General features: G+C 38.7%; 1 protein-coding gene across 1 annotated transcript in view; it reads left to right on the forward strand.

The window, feature by feature from the left end:
* Positions 1-15,490: 15,490 nt before the first annotated feature.
* The window catches only part of IQSEC1 (IQ motif and Sec7 domain 1), a gene marked incomplete at its 3' end in the record, with an annotated part of 24,911 nt that continues 20,926 nt past the window's right edge, over positions 15,491-19,475 (forward strand). Inside the window, exons 1-2 of the mRNA XM_010136033.1 lie at positions 15,491-15,769; positions 18,540-19,461. Of these exons, the coding sequence (XP_010134335.1) occupies positions 18,546-19,461 (916 nt within the window). The remainder of the gene's footprint in view (positions 15,770-18,539; positions 19,462-19,475) is intronic.

Consider the following 19,475-nt stretch of genomic DNA (forward strand, 5'->3'; position numbering starts at 1 on the left):
AAAAAAAAAAAACAACAGAGGGAGAAGAAGAAAAAGTTTAGCTCAGAAGCCTGTAAAGTAGAGCTACTGCATAACTGATGTGAGAAGAGAAAATGGGATTTGTCATGTTGATCCAAACAGTCTCTGTTGTTATGATGTTGTTAACTACTAAAATAACGTGCAGCAGAATTACCAAAACACAGAACACTTGTTATATGAGCCACTTGAAAAGTCGATGTGCACACTAGTTCTCATGTGATACTGTGTGTAGATTATTATAGGTGAAAATAGTTATCCTGGCAAGTGCACTTGGAAGATAATTTTATCTCTGAATCACCGTGAAAGTTTATTCCACCAAATAATTTGATGAAGTTCTGAGCTCATCAACTGTTAAAGAAATACTCAGTTGAAATAAAGGCAGGCAACATCTTAAACTGGGTGTGTGCGCGTGGAAAAATATAAAAGGAGGAAGTGACTAGATTCAGCATAACTACATATGAATGCCACAGGATCTTTTCTGGAAAAGAAAGGGAAAATGCTCTTGGATAAAGAAAAATGTTTTATAGTATAGTTTAGTCATACATTTAATGATTCTTAAGCTCATTTTTACCCTTATGAAGTTGAGCTTGCAAGTGTGCAAGTGTGTGGAGCTGGTGATGTTTGTAGAAGTGCTGTTACATTTGCATGGTTGCTACAAAACATCATTTGTAAAGGTTACTTTGGTGACAGATTTGCCTGTATTCACAGTTACCTTTTGCTATTCAGGCATTGTTTCAGAGTCTGTTTTCCTCCATTTGCGCATTGCTATGCACTTCCTTTCAGTTAAACTTGATTATTCTGCCTGATGTGTTAAAAGACAAACTGCTGAGCACTTGGTTTGGCTGGTTGTAGTTAACTGTGTCTATTCCTGAGGCAGATACCCTTCATATAAACACAGAATTCATCACATCTATCTACTGCTTTAAACCATGCTTAATAAAATGACTCATTTCCCATTTTACTTCTGCTTTTGTACCAGATTTGTTTTGTCATTGTGATGTCCTGTTCTAGTTCCTGGTAATGCAGCTACTGAGAGTGCAGTTATATAGCCATCAGCTGTTTTTTTTTTTCTGTTTGTTAAATAGGTGCTCGATGTTGGGGTTTTGCATGTGAAGTCAGCTATCATCCTTTTTTTTTAATTTCTGAAAAAATTCATTATCAGCAAAGAATTAACTGTAGTACAAGATCTGGAGCTAACCAGTGAAAATTACAGTGTTAAGTGTATCAACACCCTTTAGTTGTTTCCTTGCCCCTTTAGAATTTCTCTGGGAGTCCTGGTGCACTTAATAAACAATTTGCAATTCAGGTGTGGAAACCCCAGTTTTTCACCTGCGAAGTACAAATACTGGTTGATTTGTTGTTCTCGTGAATATATCTCGGAAGGTTTCTAGGAGTTGACACAGTGGGTTATTGTTTGGCAAGCAGACCTTCTTTGCTGGAGAAGGTGTCTTCACTTGCAGTTGGCAGGGTGTTCCTCTTGAGACCCGGGATGTGATCTCTTAGTACAAACAGCCCTGTGGCCTTACGTGGTTGTTCTTGCCCTGTGACCATTTCATGTTTTCAAAATGAAAATTCTCTCAAGAGAATTGTGTTTCTATGCATATGGCTATCGGAAGTATTCCTCCAAGTACTGAGTCTTCCATCTCATGGAGCCTGGGGTTGTTTCATGCCTCAGAGGATCTAGAGGTTAGGTGCCAGGGCTTTGGATGGAACAACTGCTTTGAAACAACAGTTTACCTTTATACCAGTTGTGTTTTCTCTGAAGTATAAAGGTGATGATTCAAGGATCAAACTTTCTGAAGAGGAGGATCTCATGGTTGTGTAGCTCCTTAGCACACTGGCAAGGTTACTGGCACGCTGCTTGCAGTCTTTACCCTGAACACCAATGAGAAGTAGCTGGGAATTATAAAAGCTGGCCTAAAAGTAGCCCATCCTCGTGGGGGATGCAAGGTGCCATCCTGTACTAAAACTACCTTGTGGAGATGCTACCTGGAGGTATTTACATCTCCTTACGTATTCCAGTTGTGCTTCTCATTGTTTAACACTGCCAGTGCTCAGACTTCAGGCATCTTTAGCAGAACAATGGGAAACAACAGAGCTGAAAGTGAGATCCTGCATTCCCAGTAAAACACGTCTTTTTGTCTACTGTGTGGTGTTGCAACTGACATTCAAGACATTGCGTTACCTTAACTTTATAGCCTCAGCTGTGTGACTCTGGTGAGTAAAGCTGGATTTAGCCAGCTATCCGGGTGGCTTTATTTTGGAAATATTCATGCTGTAAAGATATCCTGGCAATTACTCTCTAGGCCTTCATAGAATTTCAGGATCCAAAGTAATGCACCCTCTTTGTTGTAAAGCCATGCGGCTTCCAGTTTCTGTGTGATTTTGACAGGTGCAAAGGAATGGTGCAAGATACTGTAGTTTTGACGACTGTATTTTTTGAAAAGACTGTGAAAGACCCTGATTTGAGGAGAGAAAACCCACTTTGTGGACTTAGATTAGCCGAGGGGTTGTGCCTGTTGTGCCTCTTCATTGTAAGGATTTACTATAATTTATGAAGGACATCAAGGATGTGATTATCTTGCTCTATCAGCATTAACATCATTCTTTTTCTGTCAGAATTGATGGCAAGTTTATCACTAATTTCAGAGCCAGACATATTTTAATGACAGTAGCTGTCAATCAATTACTGCTTTTTATATTTATTTTATAACAGAACTGCAGGAGATCTCCGAGAGTGTAATCAAGGTGGAGCCCTGATTGCTGTTTGTTGCATTAAATATCTGAGGATGTGCTCTTAGCTCAGACACAGCCTGATCAACAGAAAAACTGGAATTACGAAGAGATGGGTCATGGGTTTGGGGAGAAGGTGTGTGGTGTGTTGTTTTTGTTAATAGTCAATCTAATTTTGTTAGATGTCATGTATGTTCAAACAGAGTATGGGCCACGAGCCAAATTCATATTCCCAAGTTTGCTTCTTTCTTTCTGTTGTCTCAAAAGAATGTGTCGAGCAGAATCAAGACCTGGGTTTGGAAGCTCATTTTTAGCATCCTATATGTTGTTGTTTTATGTCAGTAGTGATGTAAATACAGATTTTGTTTCATTCATAGATCTCTGTTATGCAAAAATAGTTAACGATCATGGGCTTTTTTAGAAAGACTTACCAACCAGAAATATTTTAGTTACCCAGTCCCTCTTGTGTCTTTCAGGAATTCATTTGAATTTGATTTGGAGGAAGGAGGATTCTAGTGAGGGAACAGACAGAGATGGCAAGTTCACTGCACTGCTGTGATTTGATGCCAGGTTTCCAGAGACGAACAGATGCTGCTTTAATCCACTGTAGCACAAAGCCCTAGTATTAACATTAGAGGGGACTGGAAATTTAGCTAAATAAATCTTCTTTTGCTTTCTTACAATAGACAAAAGACTAGAAATATTTTAATGAAATTATTGTAAAGATGAGTTTAATAAAAAGAAAGTTAAAAAAATCAGCCTTTGATATGATAAAAAATCAAACCCTTTTGTCCCTATGAGAGCAGTAGAAAATTAGAATGATGGTTTTGATAGTCTTTAATACAGGAAATTGATGTAGTATATCTGTTAATCAGATTTTTTTCAGGAGTTTAGTGTCATCCGAGTTAAACTTGTGCTTAAAAACAAAGGAACCAATTCCCTGTGGCCTTATGTTGTGCTAGCCCAAACAAAATGCAACCGTTATGATTTGGCTTCTTTTTACATCAGTGGCTGCATACAAGGCAAGGCAACAGAAGAAGAACCCTAAGCTTGTTCTGAGGGGTACTTGCACTGTTTAGCCCCCAAAATTTCACCAGTCCCTAAAATTCACTGGATCAACAAGAGTGGATGTGTCAGGAGTTTAAATGTTTTGGCAAGAACAGAGAAAAAGAAACTAACTTCCTTCTGTTTGTTGATACATACATGACCTTTCAGGTCAACTTTATGCAGCGTAAGGGAAGCGAGGAAGCAAACCTGATGGATTTTCTGTTCCAGGGCATGTTTACAGCCAGTCCTGAAACTGCACTACAGGGAAGTCCACAATTCAGCTTTAACTGAATTTTCATTCCCCACCTTTTTAGTAGGATGGACCAAACTCAGTATGAGATCACATGGAGAGTTAAATACAGTGGTGGCTGTGGGCACTGTAGCTTTGACAGCCATACACTGGACAGAGTTTAGCATATTTTTTTGCTGTAGCCTACAGCCGTAGTGATTATAGTTGTGATCCTTTCAGTTTGCATAAGTCAAGTTGAGGTAGGCCATGTCAGTACTTGCACACAACTCCAAAGATAAATCTTTGGGAAGGAATGGATGATTTAGCTGGAAGCACTTCTGCCTTTAAAGATAACGCCAAAGGCAGGGTTTCCCTTGTTGTTGGGGAGGTTGTGCTGGGGAAATCACCATTAAATTGCATGGACAGGAATGTTCCTGATCCAGCTGCAGTTCTCAGGAGGTCTCATAGTACATGGAACAGAACAATCCTGTATAAACCCCTGACTTCCTGGTCATGCTTCAGCTTAGGAATCACTGTTCTCTCAATGAAACTTCTCTCCACACTTTCATTTGGGAGTAAAAATTATCTTCGTTATTCTTTCTTACGTGGCTTTATTTAATATGCTGTGAAACAGCTGTTGAATTTCCACTCCAGAGCTATCCGGGGTGATTCTCATGCTTTGAAGTTAACGTTTCTTGGGTTGTTGAATATTAGATAATATTTTCAGCTGTTCTTAGATTCTTAAAGAAAGACAGTTAGTTATTGTTGTTTATATATTCTTTTCTTATATTTTATTCTGTGAACCTTGTCTACAAGATACCGGTGATTCAGAGCGTTTAGTAGAAACTGCTTTCAAGAAGGAGCTGCTTCTAATGCTTCAAGTTTTGGGAGAATGGGACTTGAGAGCTAGTAGTTTCCTGTTAATGCTTTGTGAAATAGAGAAAGAACAGAGGATTGCTGTGCCTTAATGGAATTTGTCCTAAATGGTGACAACCTGTTGCAAACTTGGATTCTTTTTTTATTAATGAAAAGTGATTAAGAAGTTTTGGATTAGGTTTTCAAAAACCTGTCTTTGCCCAGTATTTCATTTGCAATTTAGAAAATGGTGTCTCTTGTTTTCAGGAACTGGACTTAGACACTTGTCCTGTAAGACCATTTTCCGTTGCGGAAAGATCCATGAATTAAGTTGTGGTAAAGAGACTGTAAATTCTAAGAATGTTTCAAGTTCTGTATTTTAGACCCAGTGTTCTTTTGTGGTTGATGAGCCTCAAGTGCAGCCCCAGCCAAGGCAAGCTGGGTGAGTAGAAGCCAGCACGGACTGTTGATACTTCTGGGAGCAAGAGTTGCAGAGCCGTGCTGGGCATCTGTGTGCTGTGTTGCAGTGAAGCTGCTACCAGTTGCAGTACAACCACACAATTACTCTTGTTCTGTGTATTATGTGCAGTAAGTGCTCTCTTTTCACATACTGATTGGAAGTAGCTAATAAAATTACTTAGAACATGAAGCAGATCTTCAATAATAGGTAAGTTTTGTAAGGAGAAAGTTCTTGCTTACTGTAACTTTTGAAATAGCATTTATAGGTTTCCAAGACAGAAATTGCTACCTGTGTTACTTTTTTATTGTGATTACTGATGTGGGTCAGATGTCCTACTGAAAACCTACATTTAATTTCTCACTAACAGAGGAAGAACTATAAAATATATAGACTCAGCACAGTGGAGAGGAAATGTAAAAGGAAGGAAGTTTGTGATTGAGAAAAAGCATCTGTCAGCGCTCAACTGATTTAGAGGTTGTAAGCAATCTTATGAGGTCTCGTTATCTTTCTGAGTGTGTCTGCAAGTGTCTTCTGTATTTGAATGCATTGCCTTGAATCTAAATAACATCTAAAACATTTTCCATCAAACTCCATACTTCAAACAAAAGGTCTCTTACCATTATGTTTCCTTAAACATTATGTTCTGTACATTTAGATATAAACCTTGGGTGTGTTGCAGAGGATAAAAATCTCACTTTTATGGGGATGCCTGTGATTATTAAGCAGTGATTCTGTTTCAGTCAATAGAGACAGGTACAACACAGACTTCTCTTGGTGCCTGCAGAATGCACTAGGCCAGTTCCCGTTCTCACCAACCTGGAAGCAATGGAAGCAGGAACAAGGGTTCTGTGTTCTCATACATTTTCTTTCCCACCGTTTGGGAGTTTCCCATGCCCGTTTGCATTTATGCCTATTGAAATTACATTGTTCTCCCACAGAAAAAACTAGTTGAGTTTTGGTGTCTTTTGCGTTTGGTGCTTTTGAGACTTGGGACGAGGTAGTGGGCAGTCAAAATGTTTAAAATCAAGTGATACTTCTATATTATATATATATATACTTCTAGATTCAGTTATATGAGTGAAAGGTCTCTATCTGCTCAGACTTTGGCTTGGCTTTTTTAAGTATGTTACTCCATAGCCTTGTGAGGTGTATCTGTACCATCAGAGAGAAATCAAGCAAACACCAGAAGTTGAACAATCCTTTTCATTCTGATGTTAAAAGTGGGAGAATGTCAAAAACTGTTTCTTAAATCCAGGTGAAAGAACAAAGCATCTCATGTTTGTCAGTGACATTGTTTTAAAGCACACCTCATTAGATACCAACATTTGATAATGGAAATGGAATCTCTTGGTTGTTTTAAATAAGTCTTTTTGTATAACATTTATTTGCTACTCTAGTGAAAATACAGCCAGAATGACTACAGTTGTGATGTGATCTGTGATCTGTGACTTTACCCAGCATAGTGTCCAATATAGAAAGATGGGTTTGGTTTGCTGCATGGACCCTCTGCATACTGTTAGGTTTATGATAGTTCTTAATTTCCCGCTGCCCAGGCACAAAGACATACTTGAAGGGAAAGGTTGACACCCAGCTCTCTATACTGCATCTTGTAATCGTTTCAAATAGTAAAGGGGCAAAACCTTTAAATGAGTCAAATGATAGGCTTTGTCAAGTATATTTGATCTAAGGTGATAATACAGTTTTCTTCTAGGTATGACATTTCAATGCCTGAAATATTCTATTTACTCAATTAACAGGATTTTGTTCAGAATCTTTAATTCATGTTTATATGATATACAGTATATAAGATGAGAAAGAAAATTATTCTCCAAGACCTGACTGGGGGGAAGAAACTAGTATTTAGTCTCTTCCTGATGCTAGTTGCCAGCGAGCCAGTTCCTCAGCAGTGCTGTTCTGTATTGCCTCTTCCTCTGGTGGGCTAGACACAACAGCTGAAGCTGCAGCAGAGGTGAAACCCAAGGATGTCTGCAGTAGGACAGCACGGATTTTTGCGTTATAGCAAATGCTGCTTCAGCTGTGCCTGCAAATCAGGTTTTTTTCTCAGTGCAGAAACTAAATCTTCCTTTTTAAAATTAGCATTGTATAAAGGTCATGTCATGATATATACAGTGTACAGATATATACAGAATATTTACAGATATCTGTATATACAGATATATACAGAATGTGTATTAATATCTTGCTATCTCAAACACATGTCATATGTAGTATAGATATGCTAAAGAAGAGGATTCCAGTTGCCAAATAGTATATCTGAATAACTAATAAATAGCTGAGGTCAAATTCTATCAGACCAGCATTGAGAAACTCCACCGATTTTTTGAAGCTTGTCCATTGTGTAAGAGTTTACATACAAGGAACAGGACAAAGTCTGCAGTGCTAGGGAGACCTTCACAGGTTTTGCTAAATGGTCAGATACTGCAATTACACTTTAAAACGTGTAGCTTTGGTCCCCTCAAGGAGGTAAGCACCTTTCTGAAACCTACATGACGTTTTCTGATGTTAGCATGTTTTATGCTGACACATCAAGAGGAGCTGACCATAAAATAAACACTAAAAATTGGGCTGATAGATTTGAGAACTATTCCTCCAGTGCGAGCCTCAAATTATTACTGTGGTCATATTTTAATACTATTTTATCCACTTTTGAAAGAGTTTGAGGTATGGGCTATGTTCATTGCTGAAAAAACATGTGCTGGGTGATGATTAACAGAGATTAGCAGAGAATGAGGTTGTCTGTCTGCACCTGAGACAGAAGCTGACATTTGTAAGCCGTGTGCAAGTTCTGTTGATGCTGTCAGTCTCCTGGGTTACTTTCCAGCTGCTAAATAGTGAAAATAAAACGCAGCTTTGCCTTGCTTTTGGAGATACGGTTCATGAAGTGTCAAACGCATACTGGGTTGGGGGAGTTGGTCGGTTTGCTGGACCCTTTTGTAGCAAATACTTGTGTCTGTTAGCCAATATACTGCTACTGTTTGGCCTAGTGTGAGTTGTTTAACCTTCCTTCTCCTCCCTGGAAGCTGAAGATAATCTCAGGTAAGCTCTTTCCAAATGGATATTCTTAGTTCTTAAATCTGTTATAAAGGTTGTTCCCTAAAAGGGAGAAGCTGGCTAGATTTTTGTTTGCCTCTCTCTTCATCCTGCTGCTGTGCATCTCCAGTTCAGAAGGGACAGTGCATTAATTCCTACTTTCTGTTTTCATGTGGAGAAAATAATCCCTCATCTTTCTTCCCCTGCTCTCTGCTACTGCTAATGGCGTATAAGACTGTGGGTTAAACTGCCGTTTTTAAAAATAATTATTGTTGATACCTTTTTTTGCGTTATTTAGTCAGAAGGAACACTTGGAAGTGTCCAAGTGAGTATATTTTGGGGTTTTCCTGTTTTGAATCCAGGACTTGGACAGAAAGCAAACGAAGGTTTGCAATGCACACAGTGGTGCTTGTCTGTGGAACTGGGGTCTCTCTGTCATGGTTGTCAGACTCTGTTTTAACTTAAGCTGGCTGTTACTGGTGCTCTTCTTACAGCCACCATTACAGAATGAAGTGCTTGCTTTGTTACTGTTCACTTCTGAGACACACGCAAATTTTGTCTGGATTTTTCTTGCAATGATATTTAACTTCAGTGAGATGCATTACCTGGGACATTACTTTGATGTGTATTAAAGGTTTCGTTTGGTTTTGACAGAAACAGCTGAACTGAGAGTGCATTCTAAGTAAAATGAGTTGGTCAATAATTCTTTCCTGGATCAAAGCTTTTGTCACTGCCTGTGAATGCTGTTGTCCATCATAATGGCTTTGAACTTTTGACAGTGTGTGTATTTGAAGGTAGATTGGTCTGTTAATGTTATTGCATCGATTGAATTTGGGGATTTGTGTAAGTTCTTAATAGAATTGACTTTTGTTTACTGGACAGTACAAAACAGGAATGGCAATAAGAACTAGATTCTAATCTGTGTCGAACTGTACTGCTCAAATGTTCTCACTCCAGTAGGGAATACTGTAATGTGGGGGGGAAAGAAAGAAAACTGCTAAAAACCCCAGCTTGTATTAACTACGTTCAGCTAGTTTTGCATTTTAAGAAATTACTTTAAGAACTTTTTATGGAGAGTAGTTTGAGACGATACAAGAGCTTTAATTAAATCCACCTCGTAGTTTATAGCAGAAAGCACCACAGGTACTGAAGTGTGAGCCAACATGGAAGCAGCAGGGTGTTAGCCCTGTGTCAGAGGAATGCTCATGCTAGATCAAGCTGGAGGGGGGAGTTACAGTTTCAGTTAACTGTCATTTAAACTTTCACATTCAAATTAGGACTTTGCTGCGCTGGTGGAGACAAAGTTATATGCAAGAAATGAACTTTTGTAGAGAGTTGTTCCTATGTGGAGTTCCTAGTTTTGACCTAAACATTTTTTCCATTTAAAAGTTTTTTTTTTCCAGGCTTCTTGTTGGGAACTGCTGACCACGTCAGCTGCTCTAGCAGCTGCCATCATGGTTCTTTCTGTTACACAAAGTTAGTTCCATGGGCGGCTTCTGCATTCTTTGAGCTAGGTAGAGAATCTGGATCCATTTCAAGTGGGCATCTATAATTAGGAGTTATCTTTAGACTTTGACTTTTTTAACCTCCAAATTTGGTGTAAAACAGATGTGTAGCACTTTGTCCTTTGTGTGCATTCTGATCTATTTATATGGGATATTTATTTCTGAGTGAGACAAGTTTTACTGGGAATCATGTCTATGTCTTAATACAAAAAAGCTTTGCTCTTTGGTTTACATTCGAATCCATCCCATAAATCATATTGGCAGAGTCTCTAGGTATCTAGATGCTTCAACTGTAGGTATCACGTTAATGGGGATGGACAGAAAAGTTTCTGGGACAAAGGAAGAAGATAAGCTTGCTGAATTTTTCTGTCAGGAGATGTCACTCAAAGGGAACTCAAGTTTTATGTGCATTTTTCCTGAAGAGAGGAATAAATGGCATGGATTCAGGTAGAAGTGGGCAAGTTAGAGAAGAGCTGGATCATCTTGTGCTGACCATGTTTTTATCACTGTATTCATATTACTCGTGCATACTTTCCACAGTCGAGAAGAAAAGGAATTTGTTCTGTGTACCTTTGCATTTGCCTTCATAATTTTAAGGATCTAAAACGCTACAGGAAAATCTTTAAGCAGCACAGACTTATTATATTGTCATACTTTTCTTTGTTTTCAAAACAATTTTTTCACAGGACAACTATAATGCTAATTGGACCTCATGTATCATCCAGATGTTACGGCCTGGTTTCAATTTTATGTCTTTAAATTACACTGTTGAAAGTCCATTCTAAATGAATAATGATAACTAGCAATTTCAGGGAATGTTCATTGGTAAAATAATTGCACAAGTATTTACTCCGCTTTGCTGGGAGGATCTTCTGGTTCTATTTTAAAATGTTGCACGCAGTTTTGGTTTGGCATTTACATTATTTAGAAGCATGTTGAACCTCTTTGTTGCTTTTAGTTCCAAACTAAATGTGCTCAAACATTTGGAGGATTTCTGAGAGCATATGTTCTCATTACTTTTGTATTTTAGCCCTACAGATGCACTGGAACACTTCACTGTTTGTAAACCATGAAGTTTCTGGGGTGGGTGGGAATACTGGATAATTCCCTGCATCTAAAGTTATTATATACTACCTCTTTACATGCATCTGGTTTTAAAGGTAGAGCATTGGGCCTTGCCGTGAAGGGAATTTCTGCTTTTCTGTTATCATCTCTCTTTGTTTCATTGTATTGTCTCTCTGAGAGATAAATGCTTGTGCCTGTGCATCCAAACCTGCAGCTTCTCTGATCAGTTTGCCAGTATTGTCCGTGGAAAGAGTCGCTCTGTACGCATGGAAAAGCTTGGGCTTTGCTCTTCACTGAAATTTAGGTCTTGAGGACTCTTTCCAGTTTTCATTTTAAGCTCAAATGTTGAAGTTTTCTTGTTTTTCAAGATTTTGTCTTAGTTGTGCTTATTTTTGGTATTGCTAAGATAATAGTTTGGCAAGATTTGAAGGAAATGAAAAATAAATCGAAGAGTGACAGTATATATTCAAACATCCTAAATAATATGTAGTTTTAAAATACAGTGGTGGTTTTAGTGTACTGGTTGCTAATTAGAGCCTTTATGATCAGAAGTAATAACTGAAGGTGTAAAATGAGAGTCAAGGAAGAGAAGGTTTCTACTGCTAAAATGCCCACAGAGAAAACGTTTTCTTTTGGCCATGGCCAACCACACAACTACATTTGGCGATCAGACAGAGGGAAGGAGGAGACAGAGCTTTTTCTTATTAGGTAATTATTGAATTTACCACCTGAATAGTGGGAAATAACTATTAAAAAACCACCTTTTCCTAGCCAGCTACATTACCTACCTCACATCTTGTCAGCTTGGATCTATTGTGTACTGCTCTAGCCCAGAGATCCAGCTGTGCAGCGGGTTACTCAGGTTTGACATCTAGGCAAATCAGTTCAAAAAGCAGCTTTTTTTGGCAGCCGCTGCATGATCCTTGGTGTTAGTCTTTGATTGAGGCAGAGCAGCGAGCTTTGATTCTGTCGCTGTTAGTGTGCATCATGGGTAAGTGCAGCGTTAGCAGCGCGGTGGGGATGACCCTTCTCTCACTGCCCTGCTGATCCTACTTGCACACACATATGTCACTTCAGCTGATGGATTTTAATTTAAGTGTTTGCAGAGCATGCAGCTTAGCTCTTGCAGGAAGTCTAGAGCCATACACACACAAAAGAAAAGAAAATGCCTGAATCCATCCATGTTTGGTATTTAATACTGGTTTATGGTCATTAGAAAAAATAAAATGAATCTGATATTCACCAGTAGTTTTACATATAAATTGAGATGTGTTAAAAATACTGTACTCAGTCTTTTTCCATTTTTCTCTAAGTCTTTCTTCTTTCCTGTTGTTCCTTGATACGTGGTTTTTTGGTTTTTGGGGTTTTTTTAATGGTATTATAAGCTGAAGTTTATGCAGAAAGACACTAAAGTGTCTATTCCTGATAAATTACTGCTTGAGTCAGTGCTGGCCAGTCTTTAAAAAAATCAATTTAGATGTTCAAAGAAACAAAGTTTTTCCATGATTCTGTTTTAAAGCTTTGTTCATGCAAAGTCATATTAATAGTACTAATTATTTTAAAATATTTATTTTCCATTTTCACTCTAGTTGCTACATTCTCTGCTTCTTTATAAAATACTGGCACGCAACCTTTCTCTTTTTCTGGCTTGGCAAATAATGAGTATCTATTTTCTGCTGAAACAGGAGCGTGATAAAACAAGTGGTGTTCTAAAAATGAAAGGTTCATTTCAGCTGCTTTGCATTTAATATTACAACATTGGAGCACTCAGCATATTGTCTGTCTCCCTACTAATACGCTGTTGCACACTGCAAGCAGATGAACCCAATTCATTCACTAGGTTGTTTTAAACACTGAAATTATCAATAATTCTACTGGACATGTGTGGTAGATGGCAGATGCCTCAAATTAGAGACCTAAATTTATTAAGAAGTTATTTCTAAGTGAGCCTGTTTTGGAGCACAGGTCCCCTCTGTAGCACACAGTCTTTGCAAACAGACAGAGGCAGGATGGTTTTCAATTCCACACTCCTGTTCCATGGTGCTTCATGTGCACTTCCTCCATGGTGGAGCAACACATCTCAGCATCCTCAAAGCTTCACACAAGTCCTGGTTGTTGCAGAAGTGGAAAGCAGGCTGCTTTTCTGTGTCAGTGGAGTTGCATGTTTATGAAATAACTCGTGTGAAGTTCCAGCTGCTCTTAAGTTAATGGACAAGGAAGAGCTGCTTTCAACCAGGCAGTGCCGAGCATGCACGCTTGTGTGCTTTAAAGGGCTGTCGTACTGCTGGGCAGGAGCTGCCTTCGAAAAGATAATTACTTCCCTGCTTCAAAGGTCAGATGTGATGGCAGGGAACAGGCCTGTGAGCAAAATGAGATCGAGCATTACAGTGAGTCAAAAGAGAAACAAACTAAAAATAAAGAAGAAACCCCTAACAGCAGTCTCCCCTCACATTTTTTTCTGATCAGGGCAATGCCCTATTTGTTGATGAAAAGATTAAGTGATCCATTGAAAGTAACATTATTAAAATGCCAACACGAGATTATAATCAATGCAGAAGGGTTATGAAATAGTTCACAATTAAAGGGTGAGGAAGGCAGAAAAGTCACAGAATGAAGAACGGGAAATCATGATGATTCCTGACTTCCTCTTAAAAATGCGTTTACCAGACTTGTATGAAAACACTTACAGATAAGCCTGTAACTAGGAACCTGTGATGTACAAAATAGCGTGGCAACAGAGTAGGCAGAACAGAGAAATGTATTTTAGTATTTAAAGAGAGAGTATGAAGCAGTTCAGTACGGTACAAATTTCTTTAAAGGCTACTTTAGAGGGAATGATTTGTTTGTTTTTAATGGGTGGTTCCACAGTTTCAGTGTCACTGGAAAAACTCTGAATAATTTATCATTTTTGAGTTGAAAGCCAGCTGTATTACGGAGGGAAAGGGATTAGTTTCCTGTCAACTTCCTTTTTGGAAAAAGTAGTGTGTGCACACTGGAAATACCTCCGGCTTGGGCAAAGCGTGTTTGAAAATACCTTTTGAGTAGAGTCATATTTTGATGGGCAAGGAAAGAGGACTGGCTTTCAGCTTTACAGGTTTATAGAAACATCTTGCGAAGTCTGAGGGGCCTTTTTCTCCTACACTTTACAAAATATGCACTGTTCAAGCTAGCAGAGTTTTGCCAGTGTTAACCTTGATCTCCTCTGGCACCGCGGTCCAGTGGAGAGCATTCTTTCAGAAATCGCTGTGTACTTTGAACTGTTGAAGGGGCTGCTGTGGTATGGGTGTGCAGGTCATGGTGTTTGAGTCCTGAGAGACACCAGCAGAGCTGTATTTTTGATATTCAGATACATGTGAATGAAAGCAAAATAAGAAATATGGGTCGTGGTGGGAACATGGAATTGCACTGCTTTAGAGCTGGGATGTACCTGTTCCTAAAACAAAAGGTAGGGGAAATGCTGCAAATGCTTTTATTTGTGTATGTGTGTTTGCTGTGTCTTTTTAAATATTCAAACAAAAGTAAAGTTTCTTTTTTGTAACAGTGTTCTGTGTAAGTAGAATGAGGCAATATTATTTATGTGAATATTTATGTAAATATTTGTGTGAAACATAGGAAGATGAAGTAGTGTAAGTGCATACCCTACTGCTGTGGGAGAGTGTCCTACTGTCAGTGTCAAACACATACAAATTACTGTTAGTCATCAGTACTGCAGGATAAACCTTGACTAGGACTCAGTTGAACATAAAGGCTTTAATATAAAGATTTTTTCTTTCCTTTATTTCTTAGCAATAACAGCATTCAAAGTATTTTATGTATCTCATAGCTCCTCTTGTGTTTTCCCTACCTGAATCTATTTTGCTTTCGTTAGCTAGAAGCACCATCCCTTGGGGTCCTTTACTGCAAAGCATGCCAGACGTATCCCATAGGAGCAATCTCTCACTGTAAATGAGATTTCCTCTGTAGGTTGCTTTTCCCCAATATCAGTTTTTAGAAACACAATAGCTCACAAGATCCACTAAATTCCAAATCTCTGTTTTCTGTTGAGAAATGCGGAAGTCATCTTTTTATGTCAAATTGTAACGTAACAGTAAGAAAGTGTTGCTTTTATTTGTTAAAGCAAGGAAAGACACAAATAAGCATTTGTCGTTTTGAAGTAGAACAACTTTGAATGAGCAGTCTAATTAGAAATTTTAAGTTCTCAATTTTTTCACACAGTAGATGCTGAGTGACTTACTCAGGTTGGTATTAGTGATTACTGTATAAAGTTAAATAATGCTTGAAAGCTCTGTTCTCCTGCTTGACTTGTGCTCTAAAGATGACCTATGCAACAGAAATAGTCTTGCTTGGATTACTGTGAAAACTACAGTGTTTGACATGAAAGCCACGTTACCCACCAACTGCATCTGAATTTGGACAAAATGTTTATGTAAAATGATACTAAGCAAAACTATGCTATTTGTTTTCTGAGGATTTTGGTATACAATACTCACCTGAGGATCTGCCTGTCTTTTCTTTCTGTCTAGTGTTGAGGGCGAAGCTCCAAGCAGTGACACTGGCACGTCTTTGGACAGCCCATCTGCTTACCATCAAGGACCTATAACACACAGTTCAGCGATAAGTCCAGACCATTACGATCATTCTGCGTACGGGCTCTATTCCGTCTCCCCTGGACAACAAAGATCTCGGAGGCCAAAACTGCAGCACTCAACATCCATATTGCGAAAACAAGCAGAGGAAGAAGCTATTAAAAGGTCAAGATCACTTTCTGAGAGCTATGAACTCTCCTCAGACCTACAAGATAAGCAGGTATTTGAGCTTTATTACCTGATTAGTGACAACAGCAACATGACTGTAAGCTGGGGAAAACCTTTTCTATTTTCATGTCAGTTGTGATGCTGAAAATACCCTTTTTTCCTGTGACCTGCTTAGTTCAAAATGTTAGCATTTCTGAGGTTTTTGACTCTTTTTTTCCATGTTGTGTTGTCCCTGTGTGCTTCCCTGAATGCTTCCAGATGTTCAAAGCCTTTGTCTCTAAAAAGTCACTTCTGTGCCACAGTCAGCCTCAGACATTCCTTTTAAATGTTATTCTGAGTGTAGTGCTATTTGAAAAATGTTTATTACCACGGAAGTTCAGATTTATCATTTGAAAATGATGCCATGATAGTTTAAAGTAAATACATATGCAGGATGCACTGGATTTCACTGATTGATGAACAACACCCAATACATCCATGGTTTTTGGTTGATTTGGGATTATTTTTGTTAGACATCTCTTTTGCCACAGAATATATTGCTTGCTGTGAATCTCTGCGGTATATTGCAGTTGTATGTTAACATGGCAAAAGCAGAAGCAGGCAAAATCCTGCAGACGGGAAGTGAACTACTGCTCTGTGCACCACACATGAATAGTCGATGAAACTTCTAGGGGCTAAGTCTCATTTGCCACTTGTTTATTCTGAAATCTCAGGTTGCAGAATCATGTAATGTTGTTCCAGAGAGACCTGGAAGAACAGAACTTGAGCTCTGACTTAAAGTTGAAGCCAATATTTGTGATAGCAAGTATGAGTTTAGTTTAGCCTTTATGCTCGCCACACTCTTTGTTGGAGTGGGGACATAGCAAAGAATTCCTGATTCTTGATCTTGGTCTGGATTATGCCAGCTCTGCTATTAAATTGGACCTCCCTGTGAGATCTAAAATGTTAACTTCCTCTTCTACCTTTGGCAGTCATTTTTGCTACGTGTCTCATAAGGGATTGATAGGGAGTGTAAGGCTTAATAAAGAGGTCTCCTACACTGCACATATTCCACAGAGCGTAATTCCAGCTGTCCTTTTCTGCTGGTTTGATAAAGAATGAGGACTGCAGATGTTATTTAGTATTTGTTCAGGGAGTCCTACGCAATAAAAAGTGACAGTGATACATAAAGAGAGCTTGATGCTGAAGAGCTGCTTACAGCTCTTGAGAAGCTCTCATTCAAATCTCAGAAGATATTTAAAAACTCTTATGGGAAGTGTCCAAGGCTTTACCTAAAGGCAATGTGCATGACATATGCATTACAAAGTTGCATTAAAATAGTCATTAAAACTTATTAGAAATATTATTCACAAGTCTAGGAAATCATCTTGGCAAATTCCAAAATTTTCTCAACTGAAGTTCCCACCAAGCTCCCTTAGTTTATGTTAATCAGTGATGATGTTATTTTCTGTGTAAACCTAAAGGACCACAGCCTGTCTCCAGGAATAAAGCCCAGGTAATTTATTTTATAGCATATTAACATTAGTTTTATTCTTTCACACCAGCTATGCTAGTTTTCTTTAGATTCATCGTATAATTTTGAGAGGAGAGCTAAACTGACAGTTCGTCATTCCTTTTGAGATTAGTCCAGCAAGAGAATCTCTTATGATTTATTTCAACACATGTGACCTAATGTATACTACAGATAGAAATGGGAGGGAGCAAGTGTGTGGCAGCAGTGGCAGGGTTGTGATTCAAGTTACTAATATTTTTTTAATCTTACAAATAATAACAAAAATCAATGATCCACATTTTTAAACACCAAGATCATCTTTAATGTAGCAGGGGAACGGGAGCTGCTGAACGTGGCAGTAGCGCTGAAAGAAATATGACAACTGCTCTCCAAGAAAAGATGTAATGGACTAAACGATATTTTTTAGTAGTGTTTAGTTCCTTCCACAGAAGGGGGATGAAGCCCCTCTGCATAGCAATATCTGAACTTCAGAGTTACTTGCAAAGAGCTCCAAAGTATGAGGGGGAGACGTTGTGTGTGAACGTGCATGTACCATAAGTAATTAAAACATGGTGCCTAATGAAAAAGGGTACCTGGATTTGCAAGCGAGGAGAAGTAGCTTGAATCATTGGAGTATTACGAAAATTGCCTGGACTTCCACAAAAACGCTGCAAGAAAAATGGCGGGTTTAATCATAGCACCAAACATACTGATCTGTCATGGGTGTTTGTGAATAATACGGATCCTCAAAGACTAAACAGAACAGAAATTAAATATTGGGGGAGAAAATGGAAATAAAACTAGTTATTCACCTCATTCAGGTTTTTTAAATAAGTGATGCTTCTCATCTTTTTCAGGTTTGAAAGTATCAAATGAGTATTCCAAAAGTACTGACAGGTCGTTTTCACTAGGTTAAACTGATAGCACTTATAATATATTTATTTTTGCATATTCATTCTGTTAATTGGAAACTCTGGCAATGCTGAGTGTAATCACAAGAACGAAAATAGATTTGAATTTGCATTTAGAAACTCTGAAATATGTTCTTGAAAACAAAAATTTAAACACGTGCACAACTTGCCAACACCTCAGTTTTCTATGACAGTATTCACATAGTCATAATTTTGTCTGTATTTTGATGGTGGAATTTGCAAATGACCCTTCAGTTCACTGTTTGTTATTAGTCTGGAGTTTTGAGGTTTTACTTCCAGAACTACTTTGAAGAAAGCCTGAAAATTAAAGTTGTTAAATGAAATGATTTTTTTGTTATACTGTACCCTTGTTCTAAGCTGCATCAAGTCACAAAGGAATTGTGTTCATCCTTTTGCAGGTGGAAATGCTAGAACGGAAATATGGAGGCCGTCTCATAACTAGACATGCTGCTCGTACAATACAAACAGCTTTTCGCCAGTATCAGATGAACAAGAATTTTGAGCGTCTTAGAAGTTCTATGTCTGAAAATCGTATGTCAAGACGCATTGTACTGTCCAATATGAGAATGCAGTTTTCCTTTGAAGGACCTGAGAAAGTCCACAGCTCTTACTTTGAGGGAAAACAAGTGTCTGTTACAAATGATGGGTCAAAGCTGGGGTCCATGGTACCATCTGACTGTGGTGACCTTGGTGAGTCAGCTACAATGAAGTCTCCAGCAGCATCCACTGATTTTGCTGATGCTATAACAGAACTGGAGGATGCTTTTTCCAGGCAAGTGAAATCCCTTGCAGAATCCATTGATGATGCGCTGAACTGCCGTAGTCTACATTCTGATGAAGTCCAGGCTTCGGATCAAGTCAGAAGTCGTGAAATGGAAAGGGATACTTGTGCTCAAACTAAACCAGCGATTCACAGTGTGGATCACAGGAAGCTTGATGAGATGACAGCGTCATACAGTGATGTTACGTTATATATTGATGAGGAAGAGTTATCTCCACCGCTCCCACTTTCCCAGTCAGTAGACAGACCATCGAGCACAGAATCTGATTTGAGGCTCCGGTCTGTGAACTCTTCTCAAGAGTACTGGTCCATGACCCACAAAGATGATAAGATAGACACTGATACGAGCTGCAGGAGTACCCCATCACTGGAATGTCAGGAACAGAGGGTGAGAATGGATCATCTACCACTGCTGACTATAGAGCCACCCAGTGACAGCTCAGTGGACTTGAGTGATCGCTCAGAGAGAGGCTCATTAAAGAGACAAAATGCCTATGACCGAGGGATCACGAGTCAACAAGGAAGCCCAAAACACATCCCTCACAGCATTCCT

The sequence above is a fragment of the Buceros rhinoceros genome, unplaced genomic scaffold (assembly GCF_000710305.1).
Source record: "Buceros rhinoceros silvestris isolate BGI_N320 unplaced genomic scaffold, ASM71030v1 scaffold22275, whole genome shotgun sequence".
Lineage (NCBI taxonomy): Eukaryota > Metazoa > Chordata > Aves > Bucerotiformes > Bucerotidae > Buceros > Buceros rhinoceros.